Source organism: Leptopilina boulardi, unplaced genomic scaffold (assembly GCF_019393585.1).
Source record: "Leptopilina boulardi isolate dan_hultmark-lab unplaced genomic scaffold, ZJU_Lbou_2.1 LbouV2_165, whole genome shotgun sequence".
Taxonomy (NCBI): Eukaryota; Metazoa; Arthropoda; class Insecta; order Hymenoptera; family Figitidae; genus Leptopilina; species Leptopilina boulardi.
In genome coordinates, this window is record NW_026137713.1 from 5,361,873 (window position 1) to 5,382,988 (window position 21,116).

The following is a 21,116-nucleotide window of genomic DNA, read 5'->3' on the forward strand; positions in this document are numbered from 1 at the left end:
AAAAAAAACAAATTATTTTAATATTTATTAGTAAATATGATTTTTATTATTAAAATATGAAAAATAATTAAATTTTATATTAGTTGGTAAACATTTCTCATCTTCTTCTTAGTTAATAAGTTCGCGTGTGTCACGAGTTTCCATGAATATTTTTTGCAATGAAAATTTATTGAAAAATATACAATTTAAATCATGAATGTAACAATTTAATCTTATTTTTTTTTGTGTATTTTCGTATAAAATAGTTTAATACTGCTATTATTTCTAGTTTATTTTATGAAACTTGAAAATTAATTCAATCATTTTTTGTATACTCTAAACTTTTAAAACAAAAAGTTGATTTTTCTTTATAAAGAATATTAAGTTTTTCATTTACAACCATGTGCTAATGAAATAATTTAATATTGGTAAATAAATGATTTAAAGAAACATTTTAATTATGAAAGTAAGCAACAAAATCTTTATTTAGTTGCATAAGTTTCAAATTTGCAAACAAAAAATGCAGAATGAGTGAAATTTTTTATATACATTATTTAAAACAATTACTATAATATAAATATATAAATTATATTTTCGCAATTAGCGGGAATAGTTTGAATATATATATTTTTTTTGTACATCTTGTGTCATTGAATTAATTCATGAATAATTCAAGAGTTGATAATTAATTACAGTTTTATCTTATGCTAAAAAGTTATCAATTTCTTTGAATCTCTATTTAAATATAATTTTTGTGGTCATATAAATTAAATAAATTGCCTAATTATTGTCTAATAATTCGCGCTATTGAAAAAAAGTCTATCTATAAAAAATTGTCGTTAAAATTATTTTATACAAATTTAAAAAACCAAAAGATTTTCCAAATTAGTGTTAAAATTAACAATTATATATAATTTATAAAGTAATTTGTATCTACAATTAATTATGTCCTTTAAGTATTTTTTCCAATATCATTCTCCATGCAACTGGCTCTTCCTTCATATAAAAAACGACAATTTTTTCAAAAATTTCCTTTTGTTTTTCTGTACATCTTTTACATCTTGTGGCTATTGCATCTGAGAAGATTTCTAAAAAAAATACATTATAATAAATTATTAATTATTTTTCATTAACATTTATTAAATAAAATTAATAAATTATAAATATTATCAATTATTGATTTTATAATATAATTAATACCTGAGTGATATTTTTTTGAAAGATCAATGACAAGGTTATTGCATTGAAAAATTGTTAATTTAAGAAGAAAAAAAAACAGTAAGATTGATAGTTTTGTCGGTTTGTAAATTTTCGCCTTAAAAAAATTTTTTTCTCGCTTGAAAGGTCGACAACCGATGTCTTGACATTGTATATATTGAAACTGGTTTAAATTTGTTAATTTCATGGCCAATATTTCGTAAGAAGCAAATACTTTTTTTTTTCTTTTACTTATGGGAGAAGGAAATCTTTGCAGTCAATAAATAATAGTTTCTTCTTTTTTTGGTAATTCTCTTAGTTTCTAATCAGTTAAAAATAATTTTTTTTTAAATCTAACAATTTATTATTTAAATATAAATACAAATCTTATTGAACAAAAAAAAATGCAAATAACGAAAAGAGAAAAATAATTATTTTTAAGCGAATTTTTAATTTAAAAAATATATTAATTAAAAAACTCGTAATTATTATTATTAAAATAATAATAGAAATATTACCTTTGAAAAATTTAGAATCCGCTGTTAAACAAGATCCAGTGCCTAAATAACACATTGAATATTGTTTTCGTATTCTGGGATTGTTGAGAATATCCTCAATATTAATGTTATCATATTTATCAGTATATAAATCTAAAGCTATAACATAATTAATTGTTATGCAAATTGACAATATGGCAAAAATAAAAAATCGAGCCATTTTTTTTATTTAAAAAAAATTTTTTTTTTTTGAGATCAATTTTTTCATTTAACTTCTAGTAGAGACGATAACTCAATATTGTGGAAATTATTTTTTATGTCGTCGTATTTATATTTTTTGGTGGTCCTTCATGTGTGTAAAAGTAGTTACTAGATACACTATGACATCACAATTTTTAATCTCCATTCATTCAATTTGTCATTGAATGAGATATAGTTGAAGGCTGATTTTAAATTCTTTTAGCGAGTTTTGATATTCAGATAATGGAGAATGTGAAAAAATGTTAAGGTCATTTCCTTCTTCACTATATGAAATTATTTTCTTTTTAAAATGAATTTTTAATATAAAAAGTGAGGAAATACAAATTCATTAAATTTTAAACAGAAATTTTTTAATTTATAGATTTATACATTTTTCATTTCTCTCCATAAAAATGTTTTTCTATAAAATTTTTTTTTATAATGAAAAAAAATATTTCTAAAAAGAAAAACAAAAGAAATAAATTTTTAAATTAAATTATAATAAAAATTGGAAAAATACGCGCATAAAAGGAAAAAGAGAAGAAATAAAAAATAATTAAAAATCATCTTACATTTAATTATATAATAAAATATTACGAAACCAATCGTTTCATTGAAATAAACTTCTTTGAAAAATGAAGAGTCGATTAATGAACAATAGTATAATTAGCTTTTCACTTTTTGTTTGATGACAAGCAAATTAATCATAATCTAATTCCATGAATAAAAATCTAAAAAATTATTTCTCAAACAAAACAAAAAAAAAGGACTTTTTTCATCAATTATGTGTTTTTATTATATATATATTATTATTTTTTTTTATATTAATATACAATCTATAAATTATATAATAATTAAATCATTTATTAAAAGAAGATGTTTTTATTAAAAATAAAATTTTTTTGTCATTTTAAAAAAATTACTTTTTTGAACTTCTGTAGTCATCAACAGCTTTTCTTAATACAATATTCCAAGCTTCCGGTTCTTTTTCCGTGTAATATAAAACAAGTTTTTCAAATCCAATTTTTTGAGCTTCAGTACATTTTCTGCATTTTGTCACAAGTGCTTCTGGAAATTTTTCTATAGAAGCAAAATAATTGTCAATTACAACTTCAATTATTTTAATTAATTATTTAAAATAAAATTTATCAATATATTTTTTTTAATAAAAAAAAATTTATTTTTTAGTATAGAATTTTATTTTTAGAAATGTAGTGTAATAAATGAATTTTATAATGTGTTACCTTTCAAAAATTTAGCATCAGGTGTAAAACAAGGTGCAGTACCAAGGAAGCATCTATAATATTGATTTCGAATTCGATCATTTGCTAATATTTCATCAACATTTATATGATCATATTTATCAGTGTAGAGTTCAATTTTTTCCGATAAAATAGAAACAATTACAAATGAAATTGCAAATATAAATACAAAAATTCGATGCATTATAAATATATATATTGATGGGATATTTTGTTTGATTGAGATATTTGTTAAAAACTGATCTTCGTATGCAATAAAATGCTATTTATATAACAGAAGGACCTTCATTAGCATAAAATTCTCACATCAGTCGAAGGACAGGATCATCGTTATAATTTAACAAATAATAAAAAGATTGTTTGAAAAAACATAAAATAAAATTTAAAACCTCGTAGATACTAATTTAGGAATATTATATATATACAATTTTGTATATATGTGTGTACCATAAAAAAAAAGAAAAAGAAAACTTGATGACGAAATAATAATATTTTCCTTGTTTTTAAACTTGATTTTTCTTTTGTTTCTCTATTTTTTGAGATACAAAAATTCAACTAAAATTCCGATCAACAAAAATTATAGTTTATTTTATTTTTTTATACATTAAAAAGATTATATTATGCGCTTCGACAAATAAAAAGAGAATAAATAAAATACATTTAAGGAAGGTCATCCACATTTCTGATTTTCTTTTTTTTCAACTGGTTCACTGTTACGATATTCGTTTTTCAATTTTATGAGAATTTTAATTTTTTATTTTATTCCAATATGTTTAATTTAATATTTATATGAATATTAAATTTAATATTGTAATTATTAATTAATTTTTAATTTATTAATGTTTTAAAATATAATTAATAATAGTTTAAATTAAAAGAATTGTTTTTTTTTAATTTTGTATTTTATTTATCTGAATATCAGTTTTGTTATCTAATAGAGTTTTTTTCCAATATTTTTCAATTATATTACAACATGCACTGTCATTATTTAAAAAGAAAAGTATTACACAATTTAAAAAAATTGCAATAATTAATCATATCATGTAGCGTTAAAATTTTGTCATACTAAATACTTTTGTTATAATTAATGCAAAATTTAACGTAAATAATAATTAACAAAGCAAGTAAAAAAAAAGTATTCATTACAAAGTAATATTTGTTTTTTGCTATCAAATTATAATCATTGCCATTGGCTATTAATTGGTTTTTTTTTTATTTTCCATACAAACTTTAAATTAAACAAATTTTTAATACACTTTTTTTTATTTACCCTAGTATTTTATTTATATTATTTAGTTTTATTTGTTATTCATTATTGTAACTAAAAACTCCTGAAATCAGTTTTCACTTTCTACTTCAGTGTATAGCGGATTGCCTGCAGTTCCTTATATAACCTGTATAAGTGCAGTTTGTTTATTTCAATCGCGTTAATAAATAAATAATACGAATTTGTTGAACCCTGGTAATTATAATTTTTTTTAAATCCAATTTATGAAAGTATTATTTACAATTTACTAGATTAAATATTTAAATTTTAAATTCTCTTATATACGTGTCACGTGATATCACGTGATTGTACACGTGACCATGTTAGGTTAGGTTTCCCAAGAGTTATTGATTGGTTTAATAAATATATACTATCATATCTTTGCTTGATAAACATAGAATCTATGGTACAAAGTATTTTAAATTAAAGTGTTATTTATATTATATTTTATGGAAAATAGAAACTGGTTTTATCTCATTTGTATTGAATTTTGGAAATTTTTCAGAAGAACAGTGCTGCTCTCTTTACAAGTTTTTAACTACTTTCAACAGTATTCCAGCGTCATCAATGAGCGTCGGTGTATAACATAAAATGGCTGATGGTGACATTGATTTGTATGCCGACGATCTTGAGCAAGATTTTGCACAGGTAATTCAAGAAAATGTTTTTTATATTCGCGATTATTGATATATTTAAGTTTACTATGTCGGGAGTGGCTTAGATTTTTTTTTTTTTTGGTGAACGATTACAAAAAAAAAATGGAGTGTTCGGTGACTGTGCTTGTTGAATTTTGAAGCTGTACAATTTAATTTCGATATCTCCAATAAACAATTTCATTTATCCTACATATATAATTTTAATAAGATTTTTTTGCAAGACACAAAAAAACTGAATTCTTGGAAATTGGTCTACTATTTTCACAAGTTTTTGTAGAATCTTCCTCGCGGGTAAAAATGGAGTTACTGGTGAGAAACCTTCGGAAAGTAGCCCTTGCTTCCTTTATTGTTTTCTTTTAATTAAAAAAAAAATACTGACTAATTTTCCATTCGCTTGTTTTTCAATTTTTTTTAAGGATCACACCGTATAATCGACCCTGGCATTTAAAGATATTTTGTCGCTTATATCACTAAAAATATTCTATTTTGCATGTGTTATTTGAAAATTTTATATTTGTTTTTTTATTATAATGAAGTGTTTAAAGAAAGGAAATATTTTTGAAGTTTAGATAAAAGAAAATGGTAATTTTACAATTTAGGATGAGTTTGCTGGAGATGGTGTCGATTTATACGACGATGTGATAGCAGCTCCTCCAGGTGGAAATGGCGGCGTACCGAACAGTGAGAGAGATAGAGATAACGCCTCACCGGGCGAGGAAGCTAATGGTAATTCCGCTTATCACCATGGAAACAATGTTCAATCCGGTGGTGGTGGAAGGCGTCATCAATTATATGTCGGAAATTTGACCTGGGTATGTAACAAAAAAAAAAAAAAAAAAATTCAAACAATTATTATTAAAAAAAACTAAATGAATTGTTTCTCCTTCAAAGTGGACCAGTGATCAAGATATCTCAGATTCAATACAAGGCGTTGGTGTCACTGATTTCATTGAAGTAAAATTCTTTGAAAACAGAGCTAATGGACAATCTAAAGGCTTTTGTGTTGTTTCTTTGGGCTCTGAGCAAAGCGTAAGATTATGTATGGATCGATTGCCAAAGAAAGAATTACATGGACAAAGTCCAGTTGTAACGTATCCCACTAAACAAGCATTAATCCAGGTAAATTTTTTGTTCTATTGATAAATTTTTATTTTATTTTAAAAATATTCTTTCTAATGTTTTTTTTTTCTTCTATTTTACAGTTTGAATCGCAGTGTAAAACAAGACCAGCGCCTGCACCTCAACAAAATCAAAATCAACGTTCACATAGTCAACATCCACCACAAATGCCACCGCATCAACAGCATCCACAACATCAGCAACATCCGCAACAAAATCATGGATCAAGAGGTGTAATGATGGGTCCACCACCTCCAGGTGGTCCAAGACAAGGCCAAAGAATGCCACCGCCAGGAATGGGACCACCAGGTCCTCAGGGACCACAGGGTCCACCAAGAATGCATGGTCCATCAATGGGACCATGCACAATTAACATCAATGTCAATGATCCTATTCCTGGTCATCTTAATCAAGGACCACCTCCGCCTGGTTATCAGCAGGGTCCTAGATATGGTCCAAGACCAAATGGACCTCCTCGTGGACCTAATGGACCAGGAGTACCACCGCAACAAGGAATGCCCGGTCATGGTCAACGTCCACCACCAGGAATGGTAAGTCAATTTTTTCACTAATAATTGTTTTTTTTTTTTTTTTTTAATTAGCGTTGCCACAAGTCAGGGAATTTAAAAAAATGTTTTAAACCTTTTGTTATTACTAGCACGATTAATATTTAATATTTAAAAATATAAAAACCAATAGTATTAGCACACAAATACGTTCAAAATTTTGGAATTTTTATCAAAATGATTGAATTTATTATATTTTATATATTTATACTATATTTATATTTTTTGAAAAGATTTAATTGCCAGCGATTATAAATTGATTTTTATTGTAAATTCATAATCCTGAATTTTTTTAATACAAATTTTAGAAAATTTTTGTTTAAACATTTTTTTAAATAATTAAGTTTTTGAAAAATTATTAAAATTATTGATTTGGAGATGAATTTTAGATAAAAATTAATAAATACTTATATTTTTAAATAGTAACTTAATATTTTTAGAAACAATTAAATTTCCGACGATTTTTGAAAATTATTGAATTTTCGAATATATTGAATTACATATAAAGTGTGTTTAATTTATTTATAGCCATTCCATGGAGGCCCACCAGGACCTCCAGGTCAAGGACCTCCTCGTGTACCACATGGACATCCAGGACCTCCTCCAGGTGACCCGAGAGGAGCTCCACCTCGAGGACCTGAATGGAATCGTCCACCAGGTTAGTTAATTTAATCAAAGTGTTTTTTTAAAAATATTTTTCAAAAAGCAATGGAATTTTATTAATATTTATTAAGGCAATTTATCCGCAACTATTTTTATTTATTAAATATTGATAAATATTTCAAATATAAATTTTTCAAAAATTTCCTTGAATATCGATTAATGATCAATGATTTTACTATCTAAGGACATTTATTTAAAAAAAATTTTTAAACTTGAATAATTATTTTGATTAATTTTGGGTTTAATTTAATTTAAACAAATTGATTTTTTTCATTAACATTTCTGTAAATTTAATTGTTTGAAAAATTCTATTTTGAGAGTAAAATCTTGTTGACGGAAAAATAAAAGTTTAGTAAAAAATTGAATTGATTTATACAGGAATGCATCCTGGAGCTCAGGGACCACCTGGTTTCCCTCAACATCAACATATGCAAGGTCCACCACAAAGAGGACCTCCACCAGGTTCTATGGGTGGTGAGCATCACACTAATAGTACAGATTTTTATTTATTTTTTTCCCCTCCCTCAAGAAATCACTATTTGCATGCGTTATATTGAAGGAAAAAGAAATTGCACCTAAAAAATAACTATCTAAAATTAATCACAATTTAATTAAACTCAAAATTAATTAATTTTTATCTGAATTAATTGAGTTTAGAAAAATGTAAATTGGGTCAGATTTTTACTAACTGTCACCTGAAATTAACAAATCTAATTTTCAATATTAAATAGTGGATTTTCATTTAATTACTTTTTGTAAATTTTAGGTGATCCGTTTAAAATTGAAAAAAAATAGTTTTCTTCTTCCTACTTAATAAATTAAATATTATTATTAATTATAATTTTTTTTTTAAATACTTTAATTAAAATTTGTCTTTTTAATTACCAGGAATGATGCCAGGACCTGGAGGAATTCCACCTGGTCATGGATTACCACCGCAAGGACCACCACAAGGACCACCTGGTGGACCAGCTCCTCATGTTAATCCTGCATTTTTCCAACAAGGACCTCCACATCAACAAGGTCCACCTGGACCAATTCATGGGCCTCCTCACGGACCCTCACACGGTCCACCTCATGGTCCTCCACATCCTCAACCTCATGGACCACCGCATGGACCTCCTCACAATTATGGTCCACCTGCAGCTCAGGTAAAATATTTTCAATTAATTATGAGAACTCATTTTCTTTTTTCTTCACGGGTCGTATGTATTTTCTCCACTTTTCAATTAATTTAATTTTAATTTATTATCCATTTAGTAAGCAAAAAAGTTTTTTTTTTCATTTTTATCTTACGATGAATTTCTTTTTCTTCATCATATTAAGATATTAAATATATTTTTCAGTTAAATTGCATGAAGAAATATTTAAAAATTCAAACAAGAAGAGAAATACGTGCTAACTGAAGAAGAAAGGAAATAAATTTTTGTTGTTTTAAAATTGAAATTAAAAAAAAAAAATTGTCAAAGTATCGATATGTTCGGTGTTCATAAGTTCTTTGTAAAAAAAAAAAAATTAATTTAATTTTTGTGATTATTAAATAAATCGTTTATTTTTATAACACGTATAATTTTTAATTTTGAAAAGTAAAATTGAAAAAATATTGATTTTTACATGAAATTTACAATTACAAACATAATGAAAATTTATAATTCAAATTTGTAGATTTTTTTTTTTAATTAGTAATTTTTCTTCCTTATAGAGGAAGTTCTTTTTAATAATTTATATTTATAAATAATTTATTTTGATAAAAGCGTTTTAAAAAATATATTGGTTCTTTCCCTAAAAGTTTTGATCTCAATATTTTTAATTTAAATAATCATAAATTCGAATAATTAGATAAACATTTGAAGAAAAAGAAAATTGATAAAAAAAAATTCAGAAGAAAAATGATTATTAATAAAGTACAATTATTGTATTTTAGCCAGCATATGGTGCGCCGGCTCCTGATCATCGAGCTGATGTTGCTCCACCTCTCAGCGAACAAGAATTTGAAGAGATTATGGGACGTAATCGAACAGTTTCATCGTCGGCAATAGCCAGGGCTGTTTCGGATGCTGCTGCAGGAGAATATGCAAGTGCGATTGAAACATTAGTCACTGCCATATCGTTGATAAAACAATCTAAAGTCGCTGCTGATGATCGATGTAAAATTCTCATCAGTTCTCTTCAAGATACATTAAGAGGATTGGAAACAAAGGGCTACGGATCATCCAGAAGAGGTAATTTTATTTTTCAATTATTTAGATTAGAGAATTCATTTATTAGAATAATTATTTATTTTTATTTTCTCATTAATTTCCACAATAGAGAATTTAATTTCATTGATTACATAATTTTTATTCTACTATTATTATTCAGAGTTGCCATAGAGAAAAATATTGATATCTCCTTGAATTTATTTTTTTTACCTCGAAAATATGTAAATCACTTTCAACTTGATGACAAAACCTTGACTTATAAAACATTTTAAAAATAATACATTTTTTTTTTATTTCTAATTTTTCTAATAATTTAATCGTTTGTCTTTTTTTTAATAGAACGGTCAAGATCCCGTGAACGTGAAAGAAGTCATAGAAGACGTCGTGAACGAACAAGAAGTCGCGATCGAGAATATCGGGAACGAAGTCGTGAACGAGATCGAGATCGTGAAAGAGATCGTGATCGTGAACGCGATAGAGATCGTGACAGGGAGCGTTATTATAATGAAACTTATCCCAGAGAGAGATCACGTAGCAGAGAACGTGATCGTGAACGTGATCGTGAACGGGAATATAGAGAGAGAAGCAGAGAGGATGCGTAAGTTTGATAAAATTTAATTATTTACAGTTTACAAAATAATTCTAATTATTATTAATATTTTTTAAAAATCTATTTTTTTGTAATTAAATTAAACGCTCAAAATTTTCTTTCAAAAATTTTTAATCAACTAATATTTAAAATAGTTTCAATTATAAATTATTTTCTACAAATTTGAATTAAAATTTTTTACTTGTAATTTACTTTATAAATTTACAATATACTTGAATTTTAATTTAATTTTGTCGAGAATATTGTTTTCAATAACCATAAAAAAAAAATAATTTTTCAATAGTACAACACATGCAACTACAAGGCCGAGAGTAAAGGAAGAACCAACAGAGACGCCATCCGTCTCATCTTCTAAGACATCTAGGTAATTATTTTTCTTTTCAAATGAAAAGTTTATTTTTTTAAAATTAAATGTTAAAAATTCCGAAAAAAATATTCCATCTAATTTTAAAAATGAGAAGCAAAAATAATTTCTATTATTTTAATGGTCTTCATTGTTAATTTTTTTTGTAATTAAGGAATTTCTAACATTATAAAAAAAAAAAATAAATATACTTTATTTAGGTATTACGACGATAGATACAGAGAACGAGATCGTGAAAGAGAACGTGAAAGAGAATCAACTCGAAGACCAGCGGAAAGAGAACGTGAACGTGAACCTGAACGGGAAAGAGAACGAGAACGCGATCGCCGTGACGAGAGAGCAGATTCATCACATCGGTCTCGACACTGAACAAAAACAAAAAAACAAAAAAAAATCGACAAATTTAATGAAATCAATATGTGTAGAATGCAACTTTGTTGCAAAACAATTTTGATCTTCAAATGGGGGGGTTATATACAGATTCTAATTTTGACAAGATTTTTCCCAGTCACATAGATTTTTTTAAAATTATTCTTTATTGCTTTTCACGGGACAGTGTCTAAGCAAAAAAACAAAACAACAGAACTAAAAATTAACTATGATCTTAATTAATTTTTTTCTTCTCTCAATGATTCAGTGTTTTTTTTTCCTGTTAAGTGACGCATACACACAGGCACACAATTATATATATATATACGTGCATTTTACGTTAACATATTTTACATACTTATTATGTAATGGTATTGTAGTTAAGGGATTTTTTTTTTAGATTGAAAGCAAATTGCCTTTCAAAAAAAAGTAGAGAAATCTTATCCGTAATTGAGAAAAAAAAATATATATAGTAGTTTTTAATCGAGAGTGTGGAGCCTGTGACGAAGATTTTCCCCAAGTATCAAGATTTTAAGAAGAATGAAGAAAAACTCCTCTCAAAAATGCAACAATCATCTATCTTCACGACGTTGCAGATTGTATCTTAATATAATACATATAATCGCTTGAAAAAAAAATATATATGCCAAACGTGTCTTCAGTTTTATTCATCTGTACACACAAAATCCTGTAATGTTATTTTTTTGCTTTTCCATAAAGCAAACATTGTTCTTCGACTATTTGGCACGGAACGAAATTCCCTTTTCGTTCCACGCTTTTCCTGTAAATATCATTGTTAATCATTTTTTTTACAGGAAAAAAATTGTGTTTAAGTCAGTTGAACACTTTTTTTTTTAATGAAAAAATATTTATTTTCTGTTTTAAAATATTTTCTTTTTAAAAATGTTCTATTGACTAATATTTTCGATTTTGAAAATTACTTTTATTTATTATTTCCATTAATAAAATTGAAGAAAAGTGTTCAACGGGTTTAAAGAATTTTTTTTTTCTTTTTTTTTATAAATAAAACACCTGTAACTATTAACGGTATTGCCAATTTAATTCAGTAGACAATTTTTAAAAGATATTGTGCAATGACTGAATTATTGTTAAGACAATTTGCACAAAATTGTTGATATTGGATAATTTTTCTTAATTATCTAATAGATTATATATAATAAACTTATAATTTTTTTCATTTAAATTTTCAATGGAAAAAACGTAAATTAAATTGAAATATTGGCAATACCTGCGAAAACTACAGTTAAACTGTCTTTCTATAGATTTAAGAAACAAATAACGCGAGTATATAAAGTTCCTTATTTCTTTATAGTTCATAGAATCAATCATCTCACGAATTTATCACGATTTGTTTTTCTCATAATTCATTCTTAAAAAAATGTCCTTTTTAACATTTTACAAAGTGGTTTTTTAAACAATATAATTTGATCTTTACAGAGGACAATATTTTATCGAAAAAAAACGTATTTTGCTTTTGTCAAAATTTTAAAAAAAAATCTGTATCAAAAATTTTTAATTTTATTTATGTGCATGTTTTTAGAATTAAGAAAAACATATTTCGTCATTTCTAAACAACCGATAGTCCCATTGACAAATTGTTGTGAAATTTAATTATTTCATAAATGATTAATATTTAAAAAAAAAATTCTTGATAACAAATTGACAATTTGACTAAAGGTAGCGCAAAAAAAAAAAATTGATAAAGCGAATCGCTTTCGATTTCTTATTTTCTGTTATTAATTTTATTTTTTTTTCCGGATGTCTTGGTCACTGTATTTATTTATTTTTAAGAATCTCTACGATGAGAAGCGTTAAACAAATTTAAAAAGCGTATTTCCAATTAATTAATTGATTAATTAATTAATTAAAATCGATTATCGAGTAATGCATGATGCTCGATGATTAATTACAATCAGGTGCTAGTGATTAATGAAGGTATTAAATAATTGAATGTGATTTTGAAAGTACCAAAAACAAAATAATTTTTATAGTTGCAAATATAATTATGCTAGTTATATTAATAAAATACAACTATATAAGGTTAATATAATCAAAAATAAATAATTAAATTATTTTTTTTTTATATTAAATAATTTAAATCGAGAATATTTTGTCAACTTTTGTTTTTTGTACTTTCAACAAAAAATTTTGTTTAACTGAAAAAAAAACCAAAAAATCACTAGCTTTATACATAATTATGAGGTAAATTAATCTTTTATAATATTAACATGAAAATTTTCAATTGAAAAAGAAATTAAATCACTTATATTTTTCTCAAGATTTCACAAGGTTTTTAAAAAATTATAAACAAATCTGATTATGTGTTCAAAATTGACAAATAATTAAACTTATTTTCTTAAATACAGAAAAAAATAGTTTTATAAAATCAAATCAAATATAATAAATTTTTAAATTAAATAAAATAATTGTGCGGATCGAAGAAGGACAGGTAAAATTATTTCGCTTTGAGTGGGAAGGGCTTTATTTATTTATTTATTGCTTTCCTATTCGAAACAAAATAACTACGTGCCCTTTAACGATCAAATGTAAATAATAAACACACAGTTAATAAATACTCATTGTAGTTTGTGGAATGGATCTTCAGAAAATTGTAAGTGATTTTTAAATTAAAAATAATAGAAAATTGGCTGAATTGATAGATTTTTATTTAAAAAAAAAAAAAAAAAAAAAATCTTTGTATTATGAAACAAATTGTAGCGTTATTCGTAAATTTTGCTTTTATATATATATCACTAGATGTTGATCTTTTTTTTTCTAATTTGAAAAAGCAAAATAGCGAAACTATTTTACAAAAAAATCGCGATTATGAATTAATGTAATTATTTATTTCAGAATAATCATTCGTTTGGTATTTTTTAATGTGATTTGCATATTTAAAAAAAAAATTACGAAAACATTTTATATTTCTGATAAAATTTATTTAATGAGACTTTGTAGCATTATTAAATAATTAATAATTATTATTATTAATAAATTATAATTATTAATAACAATTAAAATTAAAAGGAATATGACGTGAAAATATGATAAAGACTGAAAATAATTTGCACTTCACATTAGACAGTAGCAACGAATAGAAAAATTTTTTTTTTTTTTTTATTTAAAAAATTAATGATCTAATTTACTAATTTGCGAAGGAACATCATTTGTTTGTACATAAAGAACAAATGAATTTCAACAGATCGAAATTCTGCGATGGACTACTTGTACTCTTTAAGCCGAGATTTTTATCATTTATTATTTGCTAATTTTATCAATATTTTTAGCAACTTTTTTTTTTGTTAATTTAAAAATGAATTTCATTTTTACTTGGCTCTAATGCTGCAGCGACAATTGTTATTTGTCCTGGGCGTAAAAGCGACTTACAGGGTAAGTGTAAAAATGCTATGCAGCTATACTCTTGATCACCAATATTTTTATTAGTGTGAATTTCTTATTGACAAGTTTAATGATACCACATTTTTTATATTGTCAATTATATATAAAAAAAAAAAAAAATTTGTGCTTAAAATGAAAAAGAAAAAAAAAACACCCAGAGCGTCTGACTATATTTCGTGTGGATTGAATATGCGTTTTTGACTTTTTATAATTTTACACCACTGAGACTGTGTTTTTTTATTTTTAATGTGAGTGTTCTTTATTGTTTTTATAAGATTCACTCACTTTTTTTTTTGTTTTTGCTTGTTTGTTCATTTATTTATTGACTTGTTTTTATTGTTGTATGTGTTTTTTTTAAATCTTATATACAATATTAAATGAGGTATCATACAATTGTAGTTATTGTACAGTAATTAGAAAAAAATAATGATTTTAACTAAAAAAAAAATATGAGACTGAATTACAATTAAAAAAAAAATGAAATGTATTATTTAATTGTATAATAATAAAAATAGGTGATTAATATTAACAATTGTAAATAACGACATCAATTGTAATTGAAAAAAAAAAATGAAATTGTAAATTTCACAAGAATGTAAAGACTGACAATTATTTTTTGTGAAGTAATAATGAGGTCTCATATTTTTTGCAAAAAAAAAAAAAAATTATCTTGTTATGGAGGTGTGACTTTAAAAAAAATTAATTTTATTTTTTGAGATAATTTCAAGTATTATTATAGATTGCAAGGTCGAACGTAATTTGTTGGAATGAAAATATAAGAGACAGATTCCTAGATAACACATCAGCTTGCAACAAGCTTGAAGTGCAAGTTTGCCATAAGCTTTCCGATGGCAATAAAATGTTATCTAACTTGCGGCAAGCTTACACTGCTAGCTTATCGTAAACTGATGTTATATCTGGGTTATTTTCGAGATTATTTTTTTTTTGCTCTTACATTTTTATATAACTAAAAGACTGTAATTTGATATAATATCCAATTTATTATTATTTTACAATTTTATAGTATTTAAAATTTTTTCCAAAAATTGTTGAGAGAGAAAAATTCATGATTTGAAAATTTACAATTTGTTGAGAAGAATAATTAATAACTAGTATTAAAGAAAAAAAAATCCATATTTTTTAAATTTATAGTCTTAACATTCGGGTCTTCTAAAAAAAAATGTTTTTTTGTTAAATACTAGCATTTAAGAAAAATAGATTTAAGATCATAGAAAAAAAAAATTATAAATTTTTGTAAAGTGCACTGAAAAATCAACAAAACGGTGATTGTGATTTAAAAAAAAAAAAAAAAAAACTATTAAGAAAATTTTACAAAGAACTTAAATTTATAGTTACTAAATATAAAAGACAATCGAAAGTCTTATTTGTATATATTTTACAATGTGTACATATTTGAAAACGACATTTATATAATTATTTATTTTTATAATTTGTACACTAAAGAAACGGATTGTGATTCATTATTTATTTATTTATTTTTTTCATCAATAGATTCTATTTTTAATAGAATTAGAAAAATAATGCGGAAACTAGTATTGTGATTATAATTGAATCAATGAAACGTTCATTGTTATAATTATAATTGAATAATATCCGCAGCGAACTGTGATGTATATTTATAAGTAGACAATTATAAATATTGTTGAATTATCTGTGATAGAAAAAAAGATGCCCCTTCTTATTTTTAAAGTTTTATTAAATTAAAAAAATATATTGGGCAAAAATGAAAAAGTTTGCCAAAATTATATTTTACTGCAAATTGCCTTTTTCAAAGTAACTTTTGATTTATTATAATTATTTTTTTGAAAATAAATCTCGGTAATGTATTTTTTTTTCCACCAATAAAGAGATTTATTAAATTCAATAAATATTTGATTAAATTTATTTTCATTATATTGTAAATACAAAATTTTTTCTTTTCAAATTTAAAGAAACATTATTGATATATTAATATAGTAGAAAAATTTAATTAATATTTGTTTTATTAAATTAATGACAATCGTATAAATTTTGTGTATATATATTATTTATACATTTAATCAATTAATCATTTTCAATAAATGAATTTTCATTAATATTTTGTACATTTGCAGAAAAAAAAAAGAAAAATCTTTTGTCGTATGTTTATTCACTCATGGTTAATAAAACCGTAAAATATGAGAATGACGTTTTCATGCCCTAAAAAAATTTAACAAATTTTAATTTGCAATTTTTAGATAGCACGTAATAATATAATAAAAAAAAAAAAATAATTTACCGTACTAAATGTTTCCACGGAAAGTGTAAAAATTCCACCAAATGCTTGAATTGTGCAAGGTCGACGAAAACTTCGAATCATTAATAATATTAGAAGCTTTTGCGCTTTTATAGGCATTCTGTACCATTGTGCACTGCTTCTGTATATTGTTAGATTTTTATAATTTAATATTCATTGAGTCTTTATTCATCAATTGTTAATGTTTTTTTTTAGATTTACAAAAAATTTAAACTTACACTGAATCCCCAATTGCTTCACTGAAATTAATTAATTGTTGTCCTGGAAGGGAATTGTAAAACAAATGTGTCACTTGTCCCATAAAAAAGGGAATAATTTGCATAAATTCATTAAATGTTCCTAATTTTACCGCGGCCTATTTTTAGAAAAACATAATTGTATTAAGGGTAATCAAACTTCGGATTTTTTTTTACTTTCATTTTTTTTTTTTTTTTTTTTTTTTGATCACATAAAAAATTAGTTTAATTACCACATATCCGGTTGCGCTCATCAATGCCAAACTTGCTGATAATTGCATAAATAATGCAAGCCCATAAATAGATTCGACACATTCAGCATATCTAAAAAAAAATATAAAAAAGATAAATACAATTGAGCTGTTCGGAAGAAGAACTCGCTCTTCGCTCGGAAGGGACAATTTCATAGCAGTTGTAGGCATAAAAATAGGAAAAAAAAAATTTCAAAATTTTTATTTTTAAAAAGTACTACCTTGTATAAAATATTAAAGCGCATCTTTTTTTTCTTTGAAATTTTTTTGTGGAGCGAATATTTTAGTTAATAATAACAAAAAACTGACAAATTTTAATTCTTAAATTTCATTCAATTTTAAAACATAAATTGTCATATCTTCGACAATTATTAATAAAATTACTTTAGAATTGATATCCTAACACATTGAAGTATAGAGAAAAGGATAACATAATAAGAATGTTCGAAATCATCATTTGTTTAATAATTTTTAATTGTTATTTAAGGGCATATTGATAATCATGTTTTCTTACCTTTGCCGACAAAAAGTCTGCGGGGAAGTTCCGAGTTTCAAGAACTTCCAGTGAGACATTTGTTTATCAATGTGTAATAAAGTTTTTTGTAAAGTTACAAAACGATTTATTAAATAGTTTAAAAAATATTGAAGTTTTAAAGAAACGCGTGCAGCCGCATATCACATCGCCACGTAGAGTAGAGTCTTATTACGCTCTCAGGGCGTGAAAACATCATCTTCCCATTACTTTTCAATAATATTATTTGTTATTTTCATAATATTGTTAATTAAATTGTTTAAAATTATGAACAATTAATAAAAAATTAATTAACAACATTATTAAAAATAATTAAAAATTTTTTTAAATATGTATATATTGTATCTAAATTTTTGTTAAATATATTATATTATTAAATAATTTTAAATTTTATTACAATTAAATAACAAATTTATTAGTAATAGTTATTAAAGATGAGGGATAAAGAGCGTAAAATTATTACTATTACTATTTTATTTTATTTTGATTTTCTGCGTACACCTTCTCAAGGTTTTTACGCTCTTTATCCCTCATCTTTAATAACTATTACTAATAAATTTGTTATTTAATTGTAATAAAATTTAAAATTATTTAATAATATAATATATTTAACAAAAATTTAGATACAATATATACATATTTAAAAAAATTTTTAATTATTTTTAATAATGTTGTTAATTAATTTTTTATTAATTGTTCATAATTTTAAACAATTTAATTAACAATATTATGAAAATAACAAATAATATTATTGAAAAGTAATGGGAAGATGATGTTTTCACGCCCTGAGAGCGTAATAAGACTCTACTCTACGTGGCGATGTGATATGCGGCTGCACGCGTTTCTTTAAAACTTCAATATTTTTTAAACTATTTAATAAATCGTTTTGTAACTTTACAAAAAACTTTATTACACATTGATAAACAAATGTCTCACTGGAAGTTCTTGAAACTCGGAACTTCCCCGCAGACTTTTTGTCGGCAAAGGTAAGAAAACATGATTATCAATATGCCCTTAAATAACAATTAAAAATTATTAAACAAATGATGATTTCGAACATTCTTATTATGTTATCCTTTTCTCTATACTTCAATGTGTTAGGATATCAATTCTAAAGTAATTTTATTAATAATTGTCGAAGATATGACAATTTATGTTTTAAAATTGAATGAAATTTAAGAATTAAAATTTGTCAGTTTTTTGTTATTATTAACTAAAATATTCGCTCCACAAAAAAATTTCAAAGAAAAAAAAGATGCGCTTTAATATTTTATACAAGGTAGTACTTTTTAAAAATAAAAATTTTGAAATTTTTTTTTTCCTATTTTTATGCCTACAACTGCTATGAAATTGTCCCTTCCGAGCGAAGAGCGAGTTCTTCTTCCGAACAGCTCAATTGTTATTTTTCTTTTTATTTAATTGTCACCAATAATTACTTGATTGCATTTCGATGATAAGCAATGCAATGAGAAACTTGTTTTGTAATTTGTTCGTCTTGTTTGGAAGTACGATTTTTGGAAAAATCTGAATTTTTCATAATACTTTCTATTCGATATCTAGACGTGAATTTTATTAATTTATTAATTAATTAATTGATTCTATTAATATTGAATTAATTAATTAATTAAAAATTCATATTAAATTGTGACGCTGCACGAGAAAAGGGACCACGTTATAAAAATTGTTAGGTTACATTTAAAAAAAGAACTAATTTTGATTTTACCTAATTAGAAACTTTTTATCAAGGTAAAACTATAATTAAACGTAACCTAAAAATTTTTTTCACGTAAAGTCCCTTTTCTCGTGGAGCGTCATTTTTTTTAAAAATAAAATTGTACCGTAAAATGGCGAATATTCCACAAATGTGTTCAACATACTTCACATACATTGTATCCACACAAATTAATGTTGTCATATTTAGAAAAACAGTAATTTGCTCATGCATTAAAAGAGTATAAAAGTATTCTTTGTCATCTAATAAATAATTTGATCTATAAACCCTTCTTCTTGGACGCGATTCATTTAACGGTTTAATAATGTCAAGAATTTGTGGCGTGTATGAAGTCATTAGAAAAATAGACAAAGTTGAATATACAAGAACTGTAAATTAATTTATTTAATTATATAAAATTTTATTTTCCACAAAATTGAAATGAATTTGAATGTAATTTTTGAAAAGAAAAATTACTTAAATATGCTATAATTATAAATTTTCCTTTATCAGAGCATTGTTGCAGAATCTCAATTTCTGTCTCGGACATCTCCATCCAATTTGATTTGAAACAATTGAGAAGATATTTCATCTATTTTTAATAAAGAACGAAAAAAAGAACAGGTATTTATTGAAAATCCTTTTTTAAATTTAATTTCAACTATACACACCTTTTTTTTGTTAATTATGCAATTGATCATTTTTACCAATATTCCTATGTTGGTCATAATAATAGTCACGTTATTAAGAATTTCATCAAAATTTAACTCCAATGTTATTAGACCATTTATCTGATAAATTAATTCATAAAACATTCGGAGAAAGAAAAAATATTATCTCAGAGCTAAATATAGATTTACTTTTTATTGGTAATAAATTTGATTTGTGAAACAAATAAATAGTTATTTAGCTCTGAAACTAAAAATGAAATGACTAAAAATTTTCTTAAAATTGTTATATCTTTTTAGTATGGAAATCTAAATTTTTTTTTTTTAAATTCCCCCTTCGAAAAAATGCAAAATCTTGAATCGTGAAATTTACTTGATTTCACTACCGTGACAATAACGAGAGATGTGTTCATAAATAAATAAATTGATGATATAATAATTGTTTGCTTTTTCGTTTGATAAGGCCATTGCCCAATAATAGATGTTAAAATTTTATTTAATCTAAAGCAACGATTGTCAAAGAAATCCATATCTCGATAGTTGAATTTTAACTGAATCAAAAGTATCCAATTCTTTAGAATGAAATAAATATATAGAAGTTGTGTTACTACGAATGAAAGATTTATTATTTATGGTGTTATCAAGAAAATTAAATATTCTTGTACCATAGTTCAAAAGTAATATAGAAACACACAACTTTTACAGTTTGTAATAATTTTAAATTCATGTGAATTGTCATTTATATTTCCTCGCGAAGAATATTCAAAGAACGATAGAATACCCTTAGAACTAATATTGATTTAGTCACTTCAAACTTTACCTTCGTCAGTAAAACATCGTAAGGATATTTTATACTATGTTTTATTGTTAGAGGAATAAACATTAAAATCTTAATTTAAAAAAAAGTAATGGAAAACAAAAATTATTTTTACTACTTTCAAAATAAATCCTAAACTGTTCGGAATTAATGACAATTTTTAGTAATTTTTTCTATTTCCAAAGCCGAAGTTTC

General features: G+C 24.4%; 4 protein-coding genes across 6 annotated transcripts in view; 2 read left to right on the forward strand and 2 right to left on the reverse strand.

The window, feature by feature from the left end:
* Positions 1 to 588: 588 nt before the first annotated feature.
* LOC127277396 (uncharacterized) lies at positions 589 to 3,774 on the reverse strand. Its single transcript, XM_051298497.1, has 5 exons — positions 3,158 to 3,774; positions 2,837 to 2,993; positions 1,947 to 2,019; positions 1,695 to 1,893; positions 589 to 1,067 (listed from the first exon to the last, which is right to left on the reverse strand). Exons 1-5 carry the CDS (start codon positions 3,357 to 3,359, stop codon positions 919 to 921), a joined length of 780 nt encoding a protein of 259 aa, XP_051154454.1. The 5' UTR covers positions 3,360 to 3,774; the 3' UTR covers positions 589 to 918.
* Positions 3,775 to 4,753: 979 nt separating this feature from the next.
* Positions 4,754 to 11,213, forward strand: LOC127277234 (cleavage and polyadenylation specificity factor subunit 6-like). Of its 3 annotated transcripts, none has more exons than XM_051298161.1 (12): positions 4,754 to 4,848; positions 4,948 to 5,090; positions 5,698 to 5,910; positions 5,990 to 6,217; positions 6,301 to 6,768; positions 7,312 to 7,441; positions 7,825 to 7,938; positions 8,335 to 8,597; positions 9,371 to 9,668; positions 9,987 to 10,245; positions 10,541 to 10,621; positions 10,822 to 11,213. In XM_051298161.1, exons 2-12 carry the CDS (start codon positions 5,034 to 5,036, stop codon positions 10,988 to 10,990), a joined length of 2,280 nt encoding a protein of 759 aa, XP_051154118.1. In that variant the 5' UTR covers positions 4,754 to 4,848; positions 4,948 to 5,033; the 3' UTR covers positions 10,991 to 11,213. The 3 variants fall into 3 exon arrangements, with proteins under 3 accessions (XP_051154118.1, XP_051154119.1, XP_051154120.1); XM_051298162.1 differs by having other exon boundaries at positions 10,837 to 11,213; XM_051298163.1 differs by having other exon boundaries at positions 7,825 to 7,920.
* A 2,386-nt stretch (positions 11,214 to 13,599) lies between these two features.
* The window catches only part of LOC127277246 (CD2 antigen cytoplasmic tail-binding protein 2 homolog), a 29,248-nt gene continuing 21,731 nt past the window's right edge, over positions 13,600 to 21,116 (forward strand). The window contains exons 1-2 of the mRNA XM_051298205.1: positions 13,600 to 13,622; positions 19,950 to 20,060. The gene's annotated coding sequence lies outside the window, so the exon portion shown is untranslated. The remainder of the gene's footprint in view (positions 13,623 to 19,949; positions 20,061 to 21,116) is intronic.
* Positions 13,647 to 20,936, reverse strand: LOC127277243 (odorant receptor 13a-like). The gene is made up of 9 exons (XM_051298185.1): positions 20,491 to 20,936; positions 20,108 to 20,227; positions 19,914 to 20,028; positions 19,564 to 19,825; positions 19,162 to 19,281; positions 17,176 to 17,266; positions 16,925 to 17,061; positions 16,689 to 16,827; positions 13,647 to 16,609 (listed from the first exon to the last, which is right to left on the reverse strand). Exons 1-9 carry the CDS (start codon positions 20,632 to 20,634, stop codon positions 16,556 to 16,558), a joined length of 1,182 nt encoding a protein of 393 aa, XP_051154142.1. The 5' UTR covers positions 20,635 to 20,936; the 3' UTR covers positions 13,647 to 16,555.

Coding starts and splice junctions, on each gene's coding strand:
- LOC127277396 (XM_051298497.1), bottom strand. CDS start 3,359: ATGCATCGAATTTTTGTATTTATATTTGCAATTTCATTTGTAATTGTT. Junction 2,020..2,836: donor GACTACAGAAGTTCAAAAAA/GTAATTTTTTTA, acceptor ACACACATGAAG/GACCACCAAAAAATATAAAT. Junction 1,068..1,694: donor GGATTCTAAATTTTTCAAAG/GTAATATTTCTA, acceptor TATTTTTTTTAG/AAATCTTCTCAGATGCAATA.
- LOC127277234 (XM_051298161.1), top strand. CDS start 5,034: ATGGCTGATGGTGACATTGATTTGTATGCCGACGATCTTGAGCAAGAT. Junction 5,091..5,697: donor TTGAGCAAGATTTTGCACAG/GTAATTCAAGAA, acceptor TTTACAATTTAG/GATGAGTTTGCTGGAGATGG. Junction 6,218..6,300: donor CTAAACAAGCATTAATCCAG/GTAAATTTTTTG, acceptor TCTATTTTACAG/TTTGAATCGCAGTGTAAAAC.
- LOC127277243 (XM_051298185.1), bottom strand. CDS start 20,634: ATGGATTTCTTTGACAATCGTTGCTTTAGATTAAATAAAATTTTAACA. Junction 20,228..20,490: donor CATCTCTCGTTATTGTCACG/GTAGTGAAATCA, acceptor TTAATTTATCAG/ATAAATGGTCTAATAACATT. Junction 19,282..19,563: donor GGAATATTCGCCATTTTACG/GTACAATTTTAT, acceptor ATTCACGTCTAG/ATATCGAATAGAAAGTATTA.